Below are 19,804 nucleotides of genomic sequence, written 5' to 3' on the forward strand. Positions count from 1 at the left end.
CTAAGGAGCCAATATTGTAACAGCTTAGGCTTCAAAAGCCCACAACTTTTCAACGCCTTGCCAAAAAGCCTCAGAGATATATGAGGAGTAGATGTGTATGCACTAGTGTGGCTAGAGTGTATGCCACCTGGGGTGGCCCTTCATTTTGCCGCCTCTGAGCCCACACAAAGAATATATATTACCTACAGCAGACCCAAAAGTGGTGCTGGCCCATAAGAGTGCCACACGGGGCGGACTGCCCTCAGTGTGGCCGCAGTCCAATGACCAGTGTTTTTTCTGAAAAGCTTGATTTTTTTTTTGATTTTTTTTTTATTTAAAAAATTTTTTTTTGCAAAGATTTATCTAAATTCATTTCCTTTTTCCAGTCACCAGATTCTTATACCAGCTCTCGGCTGGAACATCGAAGAATGAAATATGTAAGTGGCTTGCATGAACATATTTTTTTTGTCTGTTTTGGCACTCCTCTGCTGCAAGCTTAATTTTAGATATTATTACGTCTCTGTTACTGAGCTGTTTGCTTTGCCACTGTCAATCCTGCTTGAGCAAAATTATGTCCTAGAAATAGCAAGTCAAACACTTCAAAGCAACACAACACAACAGACAAACCATTTTTGTGTCTTACCTATTGTATGGTGTTGCATGGTGCATCCAGTCTACTTAGATATGCAGCTTGCATTGGTACGGCCAATAATTTAGCTTGTGTTGGAAGTGGATAAATAAGCTAGGACTGGTCAGTACCTCAGTCCTGATTTTTTTCAGATTTGTTAATGATATCATTGACTCTGCTTGATTAGATCTAAAAAGTAAATTGGTTTCACAGCTGTTTTAGTGCATGTACATATTTCATATTTATGTAAATCAAATGGAAGAGCCAGTGTGTGTAACAGGAATGTTCTGTTGCGTTGTTTGGCAATACAATAAAATATAACAATAAATCTCTAATGTGCTGGTCATGTATTTGTAGGAACTGCATGAGTTTGACACACAACACCTATGAAATGACACTGGTTGCATATTTGTTTTTGTTGACTCACAACTCAGCCCTCGTCAAGCTTTTTATCAAAAGCATTTAGCCATGACCAGCCCAAATTTATTTCTAGTACTCTGGACTACATTATCCAATATTACCTTTTTTTGTATATTTAGGTTTACAGGGTGAGTCAAAAGTAGTGCCCAGTTTCTAGGAAGTTGCGCCTTTGTTGTTTTGCAGGTTACTACTGACACTTTTGAAAGTTACTAAATCTGGATCATGCATCATGTTGTTAATACTCTTTGAGAAATGGTAACACGCCGGAGGAAATGCTTAGCGGTATTTCATCTGTCTTTACGTCCTGAGTTCAAATTCCTCCGAGGTTGACTTTGCCTCTCATACTTTCAGGCTCAATAAATTAAGTACCAGTTGTGCACTGGGTCGATCTGATCGACTGCCCCCTTCCCCCAAAAACAGTTTCAGGCCTTGTGCCTAGAGTAGAAAAGAATACTCTTTGATACCCCAATCTATAAAACAAGAGTTAAGAGCCAAAACTACAGGGTAATTCAAAAGTCGCCAAACATAAGAACAATTTTTTTTTTTTATAAGAAATAATTTTTTCCTCTGTATGGTGACTTTTGAATCACCCTGAATATCCCAATCGGGAATTCATACATATCAAGTCTAAAACAGGAATTGAGTGTTACTTTTGACTCACCCTGTATTAGGTGGTCTTTGTGTATTCAATATTTTGAGTTTATTGCATAATTATTGAGAAAGGTGTGTGTGTAGTCTGTTTGGGATGCAGCAAAAATGTTTTTTTCTTTTAGTTTAAATTGTTGAGGGATATGCCAAAGAAGTTAGGGATCTGTTCCTCTGTATATTTGTGTCAATATTTTCTTGCTGTGGGGCTATTGTTGTTACCAGGTGTCATTTGCCAGACAAACACAATTCCCATTTTTGTTCTCTCCGTGGCCGTTGCCAGTACCGCCTGACTGGCTCCGGTAGGATTTTCGAGTGAGATCGTTGCCAGTGCCCCTGGACTGGCTTGTGCGGGTGGCACATAAAAGACACCATTTCGAGCGTGGCCGTTTTCGTGCGGGTGACACGTAAAAGCACCCACTACACTCTCTGAGTGGTTGGCGTTAGGAAGGGCATCCAGCTGTAGAAACTCTGCCAAATTAGATTGGAGCCTGGTGTAGCCATCCGGTTTCACCAGTCCTCAGTCAAATCGTCCAACCCATGCTTGCATGGAAAGCGGACGTTAAACAATGATGATGATGATGATGATTTTTGGGGAAACTCAAGATTTTGTCTCTAGGCCAGGGATCAGCAAAATAGTCAAAACTGACCCCACTCGGGGCCTAATTGGCTATCCAAGTGGTTGATAAACACCTGAAATGGTTTGGGGTATTAAGGGTACTACTGAATTTTTGTCCTTTTTTTTTTATCAGTTTTATTAAATATTCACATAAAATTTCTTTAAATATTTCTTACTCCAAGGCTTTGTTCAACCTAAGGCTCTACTAGAAGACACTTACTCAAGTGTCATGTAGTGGAACTGAACCCAGAACCATGTGGTTGGGAAACAAGCTCCTTACCACACAGCCATACCTGTCTATTTAGAATTATATTCTTCAATGTGCCCTTGTTCCCTTTGTTTTTAATGATAATTTGACGGCTATTTGCAGCAAGTTGCCCAATCACACACACACACACACACACACACACACACACACACACACACACTCTCTCTCTCTCTCTCTCTCTCTCTCTCTCTCCTTCATTGGCTCCATAAAGAGTAGAGTGCTTCATTGAGAATGTACAGCGAATGAAGCATGTGTGAAATAGATAATACCTTATGATAGTGAGACATTGAGGCATGGCTGTTGAGTGTGGAAGACCTGTGGAAGCTGGAGATGGATGAGATGAGTGAGTGAAAGGTGTATTGATCTGAAGAGTGAAGGCACATGACCTAGTAGTTAGGGAGTTGCACTCATGATCATAAGATTGTGGTTTCAATTTCCAGGCTAGTCAGTGCATTATGTCCCTGAGCAAAATGCTTCATTTCACGTTGCTCCTGTCCACTCAGCTCTAAATGAGTAACCCTGCAATGGTTGGGAAGTTAACTCTGCAGTGGACTAGCATCCCATCCAGTGGGGAGTGTTGTGATCTCAGTCACTTATATGCCATAGAAACTAAGTTAAGCTCTAGTCTTATGTGTCCTGGGGCTCATGACAGACATAAGCCTATTCATATGAAGGGAGAAGGTCATTTTGTGCTTGTTGTTGTTGAGCTCTGGTTGAACAGACCCATGAGTAAACCATTCCAGCCATGACCATCCTATCTTTTTGGTTGCCAAAGATTATTATTTTGTTTGCTGTGGTCTTCTTTATTTAAGACTATAAGGTGTGATTTTAGGGAGATTTGACTGCTATTTCTAACACGTTCAGCAACTGCCACAGATTCCCTTCTTTTTTGTTGTTGTCAGTGTGTGTGGCAAAATATGTCTAAAGTAGTATTTCCCTAACAGACCAATGACAAGAAAGTGACCAGTCCAAATATACTTTCGTTGTTGTTGTTGTAGTGGTGGTGGCGGTGGTGGTTGTTGTTAACTTCTGCTTTAACAAGAAAAATGGCTTTATATCCACTCACAAGGTTTTGGTCAGTCCTGACCTATAGTAGGAGACACTTGCCTACCAACCCAAGGTTTCACACAGTGGGACTAAACCCCAAACCATGTGGTTGGGAAGCAACCCTCTTAACTAAACAGCCATGCCACTGTATGCTCTCCTATTTGAAAACAGTAGGATGTGATTTTGAGGGAGATTTGGTTGCTATTCCTTGAGTTGTTGAATGTGTAAAGTTTTCTTGTTTTTTTTTTGGACATCAGAAGCGTTATTGATTTTTAAATGTCTATTGCCCCAGGAGCATCACTAAAAGCTTTTCATTTTCTCATACTAATGGCAATTTAATAACATTTTTAAACAACTTGTCTAAACTCTTCAAACACCATATTCAAACCAAAGTCAATTTTTTTCTCTCTTTCCATAACTTTCTAGCTCCTGTCACTCTGCTCAATTGATTAACATATCTAGCAACTAATTCAGCTTATTTACGTAATGTGACTGCTCTTATCTATAACAATTGTCTCTGTTATCAGTAAAATGTTCTTCAAAGTGTCTCTTTCGCTTATCAACACACTTCCACTTCTCAATTAGATGAAATAATGTCCCAGTTACCTAGGGTTATTCAAAGATCAGTTTTTCTCTCATTTATTTCATCTTAGCATACAAACTATTTCTACTGACATCCATTTAGTACTGATAACCTTCTGCATCCAACATAAGTGCCGAGCTCTAATTGTGGAGGGAACCTGTGGAAGGGTTCGACCCAGAAAAACATGGGATGAAGTGGTGAGAAAGGATCTTCGGATGCTGGGTCTCACTGAGGAAATGACAAGGTATCGAGAGATGTGGTGATTTGCTGTACTTGAGAATATGCGTACAGCCAAGTAAAATCGTGTCAGTGGCACGTAAAAAGCACCATTCAAGCATGATCATTACCAGTGTCGCCTTACTGGCACGTGAACAAAACATTCGAGCGAGGTCATTGCCAGTGCCGCTGGACTGGCTCCTGTGCAGGTGACATGTAAAAAACACCATTTGAGCATGACTGTTGCCAGTACTGCCTGACTGACCCTCATGCCAGTGGCACATAAAAGCACCCACTACACTCTTGGAGTGGTTGGCGTTAAGAAGGGCATCCAGCTGTAGAAACTCTGCCAAATCATATTGGAGCCTGGTGCAGCCTCCTGGCTTGCCAATCCCCAGTCAAACCATCCAACCCATGCCAGCATGGAAAGCAGATGTTAAACGATGATGCTGATGATGATGTCTCATTGAGATAAGGACCACAACAATTAAATGAGTTATTTCAAGCCATCATCATCGTCATCATCATCATCATTATCATCATCATTATTATTGTCATCATCATCATCATTATTGAGGGAAAGAGGGCAGCACATGCATCACATCTATATGTACATGACACAGTGATCTCAGCAAAATAAACAATGCATCATGTTGCAGGCGGGACCCAATTTTCTTTGGGTCAAGTAACCCATCCCACTCAAAAGGTCCCTGAATAAGGGTTGTTTAAAGATGTTGAACAAAACACCCATGTTTCCAGACCCCAAAGAATTTCTCTCAACACATGGCTGTGATGCTCCCCTACTACTCCTGCTCATGATCAGAGATGCACATATCCTCAGCCACTAAGTGTCATGCTCAACTGGCTAAGGTCATGCAACAAGCAAATCTGTGGTATTGAGCAGAATATTTGCTCTAGTCTTTTATATCTTTACATGGTAACACTTCCAATCAGTTAAGATCAGAAGCCATGAGAACCACTGCCTGGTGCTGCATCAGGATATTTATTAATGTTGTTGTTGTTGCTGTTGCTGCTGCTGCTGCTAACAACAACAACAACAACAGCATTCTGTCAGTCTTTACATTCTGAGTTCAAATTCCACTGAGCCTAACTTTGCCTTTCATCCTTTCAGGGTTGATGAAATAAGTACCAGTTACGCACTGCGGTCGATCTAATCAACTAGCCCCTCCCCCAAATTTTCAGGCTTTGTGCCTATTGTAGAAAGGGTTATTGTTATTATTTTTATTATTAAGGTGGCGAGCTGGCAGAATCATGAGCATGACGGATGAAATGCTTAGCAGTATTTTGTCTGCCGCTACGTTCTGAGTTCAAATTCCACCGAGGTCGACTTTGCCTTTCATCCTTTCGGAGTCGATAAATTAAGTACCAGTGAAACACTGGGGTCGAAGTAATCAACTGGTCCCTTCCCCAAAAATTTCAGGCCTTGTGCCTATAGTAGAAAGGATTGTTGTTGTTGTTGTTATTATTATCATTATTATTCTAGGCTTGCATAATAATCATGGTTTTAAACAATTTTTTTTTCTTTTTGTTGTAGCCACAGACATTTTTTTTTTTTAAATGAAGACGTAATTGAAATTCAAATTGTGAAGAAGTAACTGAAATTACATATTGTCCTATCTTTTGCAGCCTTCTTCTCCTGACATTTTCACTGGTGCCAACCAGAACCAAACCAGTGCCATTCGGATATACATTCCTACTTATCTTTATCGAGGTCACGGTTCAGACACTCATTACGAGTATGAAGTCAAAGTAAGTTTCTACTTGTAATTACATTTTATTGTAGTTTTCAAAAAAATCTAAGTTTAACCCTTTTGACACCAAGCTGCCTGGAGCTGTTCTTAGTTTTTGCCCATTTTAACTCACTGTCCTCATTTGAGGATAGTTGTATTTGGTTTGTTTACTGCAATAAAGGTTAACTAGATGCTTCCATACATTTGTTATCCCTATTTATATAACTATCTTCAAAATTTCGACAGGGTTAACCTGGGTTAAAATGGGTTAATGCGATCTGAATTTTAAAAATCTTTCATCATCATTTCATATTCATCTATGTTCCAAACTCCAGCTAAATAATGACACAGTTATTTTACTAAATTTTTCATTATTTTCAAAATTAATTAAAACAAAATTAATTAAAGCAGGAATATGAAAACAAAAGGGTTAAGCAACTGATTGTATATGCTTGAATTGCTCAGGAAGTAAAGCTCTTTGTTTTTGCCTAATTACTTGAATTTAAATTTATTATTCCAAACACATTGTTTGTATTCTTTGTTACAGAAACACCATTTTATTTATCATTATGCTTCTATGCACCCTGACTCCATAATGGTATATCCTCTCACGGTAAATAATGCAGTATTGCATGTTCCAACACAACGTTAAGTTGGAGATCAAGAGTACCTTTTTTTTATTTCTAATTTTTTTTTTTTTACTTATTAAATTTTACTTGTTTCAGTAACTCACTGTGAACAAAAAGGTGCCTATACATGCACACAATGTATAGCTGAGTTGTGCAATAAGCATCCTACCTCTATACCTATTTTTACTTTATTTAATTTGTCTTTTATTTGTTCCAGTCATCAGACTGTGACCAGGAAAAGGCAACACCTTGAAGGGCTAGAAAAATAAAAGGGAATTAAAAGGAAAAATCTAACAGAATCTTTAGGAAGTTTTCTCCAAAGAATATAAAACAGAATTGTTAGGCAGGTGGAGTTCATTTGACACAACCTGTCAATATGTATTAATTTTTATGCTATATATATATATATATATATATATATATATATATATATATGTAAAATATATATAGCTTAACCCTTTAGCCCCAATATTCTACCAGTTTTATGTTGAAATCAGACAGCGCCAGTACACAAAGAAGATTGACTCAATGCAAAAAATGGGCCAATGGGAGAGGGTAAAGGAGCTGAATCTCTATTCCCTAGAGAGAAGATGAGAGAGATATGCGGTGATATATATTTGGAAGATCTTGGAGGGTTTACTTCCCAAATTTGGAATTGACAACTATATCAATCCTCGAACTGGATGGCACTGCATCATACCAAAGATCCTGTCTTCCCCATCTAAAACTAGGACACAATACTGCAATAGTCTGGGCTTCAAGAGCCTGCAATCGTTCAACATCCTGCCAGGCAACCTTAGAGATCTCCATAGTGTTGATGTGGAAGTTTTCAAGGAATGTCTGGACAGGTTTCTATTTGAGATACCAGATGAATCCACATTGCTGCAGGAGGCACAAAGAAGAGCAGCTCCATCCAACTCGCTAACTCACCAAAAACAATATCGGAAACAACACCGAGTAACTACAAGTAGTGCACCAGCATGACCTCAGCCCTGGACTAGAACCAGTAAAAGATAACAGCTATGTGTGTGTGTGTGTGTGTGTGTGTTTATGAATTTGTACTGAAAGATTCCTGATGTGAAACCATGGACTAAATGGAGCGAGAGCACACATGAGGACAGAAAGTGTCGCTGAAGAGGTCACAGATGTGTGACGAAAGATTTCAGGACAATGGGCATGAGTCAGAATAAGAACAGTAATAAACGAGTGAAGACCAAATATATAGTGCATGTGTTTATTTGGCAAAAAAAAACAAGAAAAAGAAATAACCATCCTGAAAGACAACAATATATATTTGCTTATTTCAATTATTTAACCATAAAAGCTGTGGCCTCCTCTGGTCCAAGATCTGTTTGACATAACAGGATGTGGTGGTTACATATTTTCCTGTTTGTTCTTGCTACAAGAAGCCATATGCAATCATGTCACTATGAAATATAGTGAGTCGGGGAAAAGCTTGGCAAAATTGAAGAGCCTCAAATGACATTATCGTTTCTGTATTTGCATACTCCTTCAATTCTTAATCCCTGCAATAAACTTGTTGTGTTCCATTACTTAAATGCATGCATAAATACATACATAAATATGCACAAGCACGCACACACATATACATACATACATACACACATACGTACATGTATGCATTCATACATATACACATACACATGTATGCATGTATACATACACACATATATACATACATACATACATGTGCACACATACATACACAACCACTAATTTGTTTCTCTTACTGTGTAAGATCATCATCATCATCATCGCCGTCGTTTAACGTCTGCTTTCCGTGCTGGCATGGGTTGGATGGTTTGACTGAGGACTGGCAAACCAAGAGGTTGCACCAGGCTCCACCGATCTACAGCTGGATGCCCTTCTTAATGCCAACAATTCCAAGAGTGTAGTGGGTGATTTTTACGTGCCACCGACATGAGGGCCAGTCAGGTGGTACTGGCATCGACCATGCTTGAATGGTGCTTTTTACGTGAGGCTGGCATGGGAGCTAGTCAAGCGGCACTAGCAATGACCACGCTCGAATGGTGCTTTTAAAGTGCCACCAGCCCGGGACCAGTCAGATGGCACTGGCATCAAAGGAATTTTTGTTTATTTATTTATTTAAAATCTTTTTTCTGAAACACAACAGCTGTTGTTTACAGCAGGGGCGGGGGACTTTTTAGTGTGGCTGGCAAAAATTTCCTAAGAAAAAGGTTCACTGGCAGATCACAAGTTCTAACTCTTATATCTGTGTAAATCTTGTATAGGGGAAATTCACAAAAAAAAAACAACAGATGAAGACAGGTGGTGTAGAAAGCAAACAGATATATTAGTATAATGCTCGGGAATTGAAAAAGTCTTTAACGTTTCGAGCCTATGTTCTTCCACAGAAAGAAACAAGGAGAGAAACTATGTATCTATGGATAATTTGATATATATTAATAAAGATAAGTTTAACACATTAAATTAATGTGTAACATCTTCATTAACGCCACCACTGAATTTAGGACGTTTATATTAATTATGAGGTATTCTATATTTTTCAGTTAGAGTGTAGTTAGGTCTCAAGGGTGTGGAAATGCGACCTATGTCGCAAAGAGGCATACGAGTATTGTATAAATTTTCTAATTGAGAAATCAACTATATTTTGTATATATGAGTATATATCAGCCTGCAGACATAATAAAATGGGCCTGCGGGCGCAATTGCACCCATGGGCAGGGGTTTCCTCACTCCTAGTTTACAGCATTTCATTGTACTAGTCATAGTTGCTGTTTAATTCCAGGTCAACCGAAATCACTTCCCATCTCTTTCTTAGATACAATGAAACCAGGAGCACATTATTTGACATGATCTTCTTTTCTAGGGTATAGTTAAGGCAGATGTGGCTGCTGTTTCTAGTAGGTCTGGCCGTTTGATCTTATATATATTCTGACACAGATAGAAACTCTTTTATAACTGTTCTCTTTCTTTCTCTCTCAACTCTAAAATGTTTGCTCCATTTACCAACAGTCCAATGTACACTAATGCTTCTATTCTTTGGCTAATCAAATATAACAAAATACCAGCACTAATCTGTGTGACTAAGCAAATGTCTTCAACTTCATGCAAGCATAACTGAATATAAATTATGTTGAAGATGGTGGCAGCAACAGAGAGAGAGAGAGGGGGGAGGGGAAAGCCTCTATATAGTAACTCAATCTACTAGAAATAGAAGTCGAATCTCTCATAAATCATACTTTATTTTCTTAAGAAGAGAACACATATAATGTTGACCATGATAGACTTTGCTGTAAAGGAAGGAGGGATGCTCATAGCTGCAAGGTATATTTGATCATAGATCAACTTGATCACAGGTAGTGGTGGTGGTAGTATAGGGCCATGCGCTGTAACAGTGCATCACTGCATTAGTCATTTGTTGGTGATTCCCTTCTACTCCTGGCAGATGACATCTTTGGACCTTTCAGGCGACCACTTAAAAAATGGAAGGCTGCATTCGATATCACACCCTAGCCTTTAAAAGGTAGAAGGCTACATTGGATATCACACCCTACCCTTTTAAAAAGTAGAATATGCATTGGATAATGTATTTTTTGGGGGAAAAAAAGACATGATGGCCACTACTTGACAGCTTTGGAGCATAGATCTGCTTGTTCAAAAAAGACATAAAAGGACACACACAGCCATGCCTGCACACGGCCAGCAATTTTGAGGTGAGAGAGAAGCCAATGACATCAACCCCAATGCTTAAAAAGTACTTATTTTATCAACCCCTAAAGAATGAAAGCTGACCTTGGCTGTATTTGAACTCAGAACATAAATAGCCAGAGGACTAATGATTCTACTTGCTTACCATCCTGACTAGCTTTCAAATTCATAACCTTAATTTAACATTTTCTTCCCTTCTATAAATTTGTAGTCTTGTGCCAAATTTAGAAATCCTTCTGAAATATTTTTGAGATGAAATAACTGACTTGATGTCCTGCTATGATAATTCAGACAGAAAATGATTAAAGCTGTAATATGAACCATAATTTTTACATTCGGCGTTAATGAAACAAATTTGAGACCACAATATAGAGCTAAAGCAAATTTTCACAAAAGCCACTTGTTTTCAGTTTTCGAAGCTGTCATCTGAACTACAAAAGAAGAGGTTGAAGTTGAATAGTTGAAAACAGAGCTGACATAGAGGTCCCTGAGCAACTCTGTGATGTCTTTATTACATCAGGTCTCAAGGTGACTTTAATGTTGGCAGGAAAATAGCAAGATATGTGGGTAGTTGTGACAAGTCAATGCAACTGATAAATCAGCTTAGAATGTTGCTAAGAAACTAACTTTTGGTATATTTACACCTGTGTGTTGTAACTATTTTGAATTGTAATAAGTCTTGTTATCTTGAGTACAGGTCTTTAGCTGTTTTAGTATAACTAGTACACTAGTAATAGAAATGTGACGGGATAGGTTGCAAAGATAAGGATAACCAGCTGAGATTAATGCTATTGATGTGTTTGAAATCTTACTAATTACCAAGTGGAAGTACACTTCGAACAGGCTGTTAGTACCTGGTCAACCTTGGTTGAGCAGATCTTTAGCCAAATGCATTACACCCTTGACAATCCCATCTTTTGTTTATTTATATATTGTTTATTTATGAACTGCGTACTTCCTTTTTTACTTCTTAAAATGGTAGGGTGTGATTTTGAGGAAGATTCGGCTTTCAATTCCTGCTGGTCTGTTTACTTGCAAATTCTGATGTGGGAGGTCGTTGGTGGTTGGGATAATAGGAAGAGAACCAGTTTCTGTTGACAAGCATTTCAAAGATGTTGAACAAACTGAAACAGAGATCTGTTATAGTATGAATAGAAAAAGACAGGGAATACATATCATGTACGTGTCTGTGTGTGTGTGTGTGTGTGTGTGTGTGTGTGTGTGTGTGTGTGTGTGTGTGTGTACAGGGTGTCCCAGAAAAATTTACCCATTGATATTTCTTAATTATTCAAAGTGAACTTCAGGTAAGAGAATGAAATTCGGCACACACATTCTAATGTAAACTGTCAATCCATTACAGTAACTACCTTTGAAAATGACCACCTTTCACCTTGATCACATCCTGCAAACAAGTGGTCACTGAGTTGCATGTGCGCCTTACCACCTTTTCATCCAACTTGACCCATGAAGACAGAAGAGCTTTCTTCAGATCTGATACGTTTGAATAGGAGTGAGCAGAAACATTACTCTCTAAGAGAGACCAAATAGCAAAGACCATGGGATTGATGTCTGGACTTGAGGGAGGCCATATTGTCTTGTCTTCAAAACCACTGAATGCTCTTTGCACCACCTCTGTGTCAAATTAGATGTATGGGCCAGAGACCCATCTTGAATGAAGATGTAACAGTGACCAAAGGTTTCTGTGACCCAGGGTAACTCTTTCTCATCCATCTCTTCTCTTAAACTTTCTCATAAACTTCACTGTTGACTTTGACACCAACATCGAAGGAGACTTAGAAGTCGATTGAAACAGCTGTAATGAATTGATACCTGTACATCTTTGTTACTCATTTATATTTCATTCACCTAACTTGACATCTGCTCTTCGGAAATACTACAGAAGGTACCTTTATAAAAAGTACATGTCTGAATTAACAAGAGCAGATATCTTCACTTAGCTGGGTTGCATTGTCTGCACACACGACAGGAATATCAGATACAAGCACCCAGCAATGAGTCTTGATATTCAATATTCAATTAATTTTGTTTGAGTATGCAGATTATACTGACCTAGCATGGTGCCTCAGTTTAAGTACCTAATTCAACAGAATCTTAATTATATTTTATATGTGTGTGTGTGTGCATGTGCGTGTGCATGTGTATATATAATCTAAACACATCCCAGTATACTCTGTAAAGTGGTTTGGTATTAGCAAGGGCATCCAGCCATAGAAACCAAGCCAAAACAGACTATGGAGCCTGATGATGATGTGATGATTTTATAAAAATATATATATATATATATATATATATATATATATATAGGTGAGAAAGTTGGTATGTGAAAGCACGTGGTTGGATGTATAAAAGATAATAAGAGTGAAAAAACTACAGAAGACTTGTGTTACATGGTTAAAGTATATATTTAAATTATGTCAGAAAAATGTTAGAAAAATGTTATAAAATCTTTTTGGTATATAAACATTGTATTTTGAGAAATAACTGGTTTCGTGTTGTCTTTTCAAATTTCTCTACTTCATTGTAACATGTTCGCTCCAGTCTAGCACAGAATTTTGTCAGTGAACAGGTCACGGTCTCAAAGCAACGAAAATATTTTGACAAATTAAATTTAAATGTTGAAGTGAATCTAACGGATTTTGTGTGTTATTTTAAATGGCTTATAAACACCTTCCACGCTGCAATTGTTTTCGTTCCAGCACACGATCTCAGATCAGGTCACTTGCTATGCAAGTACATCTCCCTATATATATATATATATATATATATATATATATATAGATATAATGCTCCAGCATGACCACACCCTTAGGGTTGAAACATAAAAGAATAAAATAATATATACAGGGTAGCTTACAGTTATCATGTAGGCACTTTAAATTTCTATCTTACAAATTGAAAATGGAGCTTGACAAAATTAACTAAATTAGCATAGAATAATGGTTTCATGTTTTTTCAATAATTAGGATCGAAACTGTTAATATATGAATGCGAAAGAGATAGTTGAATAACTGTAAACCTACTTTTGGGCCACCCTGTACATATATGGATTGTAAATGAGTGTCATCATCATATAGGTGATGTTACCCATTCCCAATCTTTTATGAAAAGCATGTCTAGCTATGAGGAATATTGCCATAGTTGGAACCAGGTGAGGGTTGGTGACAGGAACGGCAGCCAGCCACAGACAATCTACCTCAACAAATTCCATCTGACCTATGCAAGCATGAAAGAATGCTACACGCTGTGGAAGTAATATACAAGGATTGCTTTATATAAAAAGACATTTTGCTTCTTCTTTTTTAATTACAGATATGTGTGAAAGATGAGGCATGGTCAGTATTTAGGCGTTATAGCCGCTTTCGACAGCTACATACTGATATGAAGATTCAGTATGCTGAGGTAAGACTTAACATAATTATATTATCAATGAGTCACCAGTATCAATAAGAAGAGATTATATATATCTGCAGCAAAGACCTTGAACCGCAGTTGCATATAATTAATCTATTTTTATTATATTCACAATATAAAGCTGTGAATTGACACAATCATTAAAGATTTGAAACAATTACCTTGTAGCATTTCTTCCAGTTTTTTACACTCTGAGATTAATTGCCATTGAGGTTGACTTTGTCATTCTTCTGGGGTTTAAGCCCAGAATCACGTGACAGGAAAGTGAGGTGTTAAACCACAAAGCCATGCCTGCACCTGTATATAAAGGATTACGTTATCTAATATATCCTTCCTTCTTGTTTTTTTAAAGATCAATGAGTGTGACTCGAGAGATATTCAGCTGCTACTTATAGCAAATCAAGAGCTCTCATAGGCACCTCCATTCTCATTGGATATTGTCTTCTTTTTATATATCTTTTTGTGTCACAATTTGTGAAAAATAGTGAAATTGGTTACATGTAAGTGCAGAAACCTAGTGCTCCAGCATGGTCAGAGTCCAATGAGTGAAACCAGTAAAATAGGAATAAAAGAAAATAATCTTCAATGGGAATCATATGTAAGTTCTCATTGTCATCTAACCATGAACTATTTCGTAATAGTTTCAAAGACTAGAACAAAGAAAAACTGAGAATAGCACGGTAAATGCTCGTATTTTCATTAGATACAGCCATTAATTTAAAGAAAATAGTCAATTTTCATATATTTTCTTGTCGCATACATAATGTAGGACCTCTTGTGCATGTTAAGTAGGCATGCAAAATTGAAAATAGTCTTTTTTATTTTCAGACATTTTAACACAAATAATAGTAAAAACCGTGTGAATAATAAGATCCTTATTTGGCAATTCATATTCACATTAACAAAGGAGTCTCTCAAGCAGAAATACAGAAAAGAAGTCTCGTTAAGAGTTCAACACAAATAAACTCATGCATAAAAGATTAGATTAATTTTGACGATTATTTTCTTTCTATTGTCAAATGCAGGATTTCTTTATTAAATTGATGAGAAAACCTGAACTACTTGCTCATGCAAAGGTCTCTGAAATAAACTGGTTTAGTTGCTATGGTCTTAAGTTCAGCTGTAAGGCAGTGGGTTTGATTCCTGGGTGAGACAATGCATTGTGCCCTTAAGCAAGGTACTTCATTTTAGGTTGCTCCAGTTCACTTGGCTGAAAATGAATATTAGCTGCAACAGTTTGGTTGAACTTTGCAATGAGTTGGTGTCCAATCCACAAGTGACCTTCCAAGAGAAAGTGTTGCGGCTAGCCAATGCTTTATATCAGTGGTTCCAAAAGGGAGTGATACTGTTCCCCTGGGGGCAGTGTAAAGATCCAGGGTGTGAGTGGGAGCATTGAAGAAAAGTGGGACAACGATGGGGTGGCCAAAATAATGGGTTAATTAGGTTTAAGTTTTATTTGTGAAATGCAGTTGTTTTGAATTTGCTGCAGAAAATGGCCTCTGTTTGTGGTGGAGAGTTAGGGGTGGGGGTGCTAGGAATGTGGCCTGGGTGCCAAGGGGGTGGCTGTCTGAAAAAGTTTGAGAACCACTGGCTACCATGACAGCCCATGTACTCATAGAAACACACACGCATAAATACATACACACACACACACACACACACACACACACACACACACACACACACACATATAGAGAGAGAGAGAGATGGCCAATGCCAGTGCTGCCTGACTGGCTCCCTTACCGGTGGCACATAAAAAGCACACCCTGGGAAATTCACTCAATGCTTAACTCTTCTTCAGCTTAGGACACTCAAACATTCACTTGGAGATTATCATCTTGTATCCTACTCTTGTATCCAGCCAAACAAAGGGCTCTCTTTCTCTCTCTCTCTCTCTCTCTCTCTCTCTCTCTCTCTCTCAATTACTAATACTATAAAAAGAGACAAATCTCCTCACAAAATTTAAATCTGGAGATTCTATTAAAGTAGATAAAAATATGTGATTTGTAAAAACATATGACATGTTAATAAATATTTGTCTATGTACAACCATCCAGATCTCTGAATACCTTATTTTTTTTCTAATATATATCTGTACATCACCTCCAAACCTTCTAATATATATATATATATGTGTGTGTGTGTACGTGTATATACATATATATAAATATATATGTATGTGTGTGTGTATATATATATATATATATATATATATATATATATATATATTTATTTATATATGGTTCAAAATTGTACAAAACACAGAAGACAGACAGGCGAGGGAAGAACAAACAAAGTGTATTAGTTTGATGCTTAGAAAAAATGGAAGCATCTTTGACATTTTGAGCCTCTGTTTGTGTGTGTATTTCTCCACACACACACACACACACACACACACACACACACACACACACACACACACACACGTCAGTCTGTCTCTATCTACTTAACTTATCTATACCTTTCTCTTTTTGAATACTTAGCCTAGATTATGAAAGCACATTTTAGTACTTCTCATTTCTGACCCTATCAGTTACTACCATATCACTCTCACCTTGATGGCCAAAGTATAAAAAAAATGATAGTTTGAATGATTTTTTGTTTTTCTTCATGTTTTTACATGCTAGTATGGATGATACAGATCATCTCTACTGTACATCACGTATTATTGTCAAACCTGCAAGGGAACCTGCTAAACCTGCTAGAAATAACAGCCAAATTTCCCTCACATCATACATAGGATCTTAAAACGAAATACGTGTTGGACATTGTGGTCTTTGATGCACTGTTTGAACAAAGATGGGATAGTCGTGTCTGGAGTGTCTTTGATCATAAAGTTACTTGATCTGTGCCAATCTGGTGCTAAATGACTAGTTTATTATTATTATTTATCTTGTCTGCAAGACTCAACATTCTGAGATCTGACCTTACTACTTCACTCCCCGCCTCCCATCCCATCGTCTTTGGTTGTCTTCTACTATGTGCGTCTTCTGTCAGCACAGAGCAAGTTTCCGTTTAAGAGTTCATTGTCCATTTTCATCTCTTGTACACATGTTCATACCAGTGCAGTTGTTTCTTCTGCATGTGTAATACTCAGTTAAAATCTCTTGATAAAAGTTGCACGTTTAATGGTTGATGTTTAAAGTGAAAAATGTAGACAAACAGAGTATTACAGGGGGTTGCAGTTCTAGAACAATAAACGGGAAATATGTTTAGTGGGAAGTTTGAGGGGAGGGGGTAAGGAACTGTCAAAGAAACAAAGGGAGAGGAGGCCAGGCCAAGTGTACTGGAGTTTTAAACAATGGCAGATCAGAGGAACAGTAGCCAGTGTAGTTGCAGTAGATGACACAGCGAGAGAGAAGGAGAATGCTGTGTATTAATGGATGGAGATAGAGAGAGAGAGAGAGAGAGAGAGAGGGCTGTACTTCAATGGAAAGAGAGAGAATGCTGTATATCAGTAGACTAGTAATTACAGTGTTTAGCGAAAGTTTGCATACGTGGTTTTGAATGTATATATTAGCAGCTGTGGACTGTACTCTGATATGTGGACTGTACTCTGCTGTGATATGCATATGTGCCTTGCAGCCAGAGCTGAAGTACTTTCCAGCTCTGGAAAGACAGCGAAACATTTGGATGCTGTGTTGGCTATGTTAGAAGTATGCAGTCAGGATGAAAAATCATTGATGATGATCAGAGGGCTGAGCATTTGCCATGCATTTGAAGATCTTTAGCGGCACATTGTTTATGAGGGAGAAGAGAGTGTAGTTTTTATAAATGTATTTAATTTCCTTTTCTCTGTGTAACTACTGTGCTTGTCACAGTTGAACGAGTTTTTGTTTCAACACCACCTTCTCATATCTCACTGACTCACTTTCAGCATCAATAGGTACTTTTTATTTTCAACACTGAATTACCTTAACTAAAAATCTCATTACATATTAATGCATATATCACTCTGGATATTTTTTCAATGAATTGACAGCTGAAGCACAGTCTAACACTTACACAGCTTAAGGTTTTATTGATCCTCATAGTTTATATATATATTCTCCATTACCTAAAGAGGTGCACACACACACACAGATATCTATGTATGTGTATGCGTGTACACGTGTGCATATGTAGAATAATAAACTATTGTTCTTCTCTATATAATTTACCAGGTTATCTTGCTTTTCCCTCTCCTCCTCTCCCCCTCCCCCCTCTCTTTTCTGTATGTATCATCTGTAATTTACACAAATAGATTTTTTTTTGTTTTTTTTTCCATTTGACTTAATTAAACATGCATACATACTTTTTGATCAGATCACTCATTCATATTTGATCATTGTTTCACTCTGATTATAGATTTTCGGCTAATAATAATTCAATAGTAAGGTTTCCATTAACACTTTGATTGTTTACCTCTATTTATAGATCAACTTATAAAGATGAACACTGAAAGCATGAAAGCATTTCAATAATATCAAAATAGGATTCAGCGCAAAGTGGTAGAAATAGTCGAGTGCTGAATCTTAATAGCATGCAGTATTTAGTTCTGTTTATTTTCTTTCTGTATTCTGTGTTCTCTCTATCAATTTATTGACACAGCTGCTTTTGTAGAGACAGCTTTCTTTTTATGTTCATTAAGCTGTAGTACAGTGATATTAGAATCAAAACCTGAATGAAGTGGGGTAAGGTATTCAATCTCTAGTATTGTTTTCTATAAACATGATAAAATCTTTATGCTGTTCTTTCTTGTTTGTTTCTCATTATTTATATGTAAAATAAAATCAGTCTGTTGTCTTGTTTGATATAGTTTCAAGTCCTACTGGCATCTACCTGGTAGGATTGGTGATGCTTATGATCTTATTAGCACCTACCTGGTAGGACTGGTGCTGGTTATGATCTTACTGGCACCTACCTGGTAGGACTTGTGATCATTATGATGTCATCAATATCGTGAAGGAGGTGTAGGGATGTACTGGAAAATCCTTTAGGGGTCTAGACTCATAAAAAAAAAACATTACAGACTTCTCAGTATGTAAATGAGGAAGGGGATTCTCCAAGCAACACTTTTATAGGGGTGCCGCTTTGAGGTCTGCTGTATAACCCTGTTATAGGTTTAAGGGTTGCTTTTCGGGTGTGCTGCATAAACCTGTGTAGACTCGGTAGGGATGCAAACTCAGTGGTTGCCAATGGTAGGGATGCAAACTCAGTGGTTGCACATGCTATCTACATCACTAAAACTTTTACTTTAGAACATCCTGGATATGACGGTCACCCCTTGTTTCCTTACTTAAACAAGTCCACCTTCCTGTTACAGTGGGTTGAATGGTTGTACAAATTCACAGATCATTCTGTAAAAATATTACTCAATTGTTTGTGAAATATTAAAAATTTGCTTTATTCATTTATTAAATACCTCTGAACCTTGTAGTAATTGTGTAAAAAAAAAATATGGTATTAAGGAACGCAATTTCTTCAGCAACAACAAACAATTCAAATCTTTTTAATGATGAAATAAATTTTTATGTTTTATGTATTTCATTTTTTTTTTTCTAGGTGGGATCACTGATATTTCCTCCTAAAAAATTGTTTAGTCGCTCAGAAAAAGTTGTTTCTGAAAGACGGTATCAGTTGGAAGTAAGTGAATTATTTATTCTTCTTTTAAAACAAGGCCACAAGCTGGCAGAAACGTTACTGTGTCAGACGAAATGCTAAACAGCATTTCTTTAGGCTTTTTACATTCTGAGTTCAAATGCCACCAAGGTTGACTTACTTAGCCTTTCATCTTTTCAGGGTTGATAAAAGAAGTACCTGCTGTGCACTGGGGGGCCAGGTTAATGTAATCAACTTCCTCTTTCCCTCAAAATTACTGTCCTTTTGCCAAA

The 19,804-nt window shown here is 37.4% G+C and overlaps 1 protein-coding gene across 1 annotated transcript in view; it reads left to right on the forward strand.

The window, feature by feature from the left end:
• Positions 1–19,804, forward strand: part of LOC149133167 (uncharacterized) — a 37,170-nt gene that overhangs the window by 15,960 nt on the left and 1,406 nt on the right. The window contains exons 13-16 of the mRNA XM_089359328.1: positions 366–416; positions 6,053–6,175; positions 13,830–13,919; positions 19,476–19,556. Coding sequence (XP_089215454.1) covers positions 366–416; positions 6,053–6,175; positions 13,830–13,919; positions 19,476–19,556 — 345 coding nt within the window. The remainder of the gene's footprint in view (positions 1–365; positions 417–6,052; positions 6,176–13,829; positions 13,920–19,475; positions 19,557–19,804) is intronic.

Source organism: Octopus bimaculoides, chromosome 11, assembly GCF_046866305.1.
Source record: "Octopus bimaculoides isolate indiv1 chromosome 11, ASM4686630v1, whole genome shotgun sequence".
Lineage (NCBI taxonomy): Eukaryota > Metazoa > Mollusca > Cephalopoda > Octopoda > Octopodidae > Octopus > Octopus bimaculoides.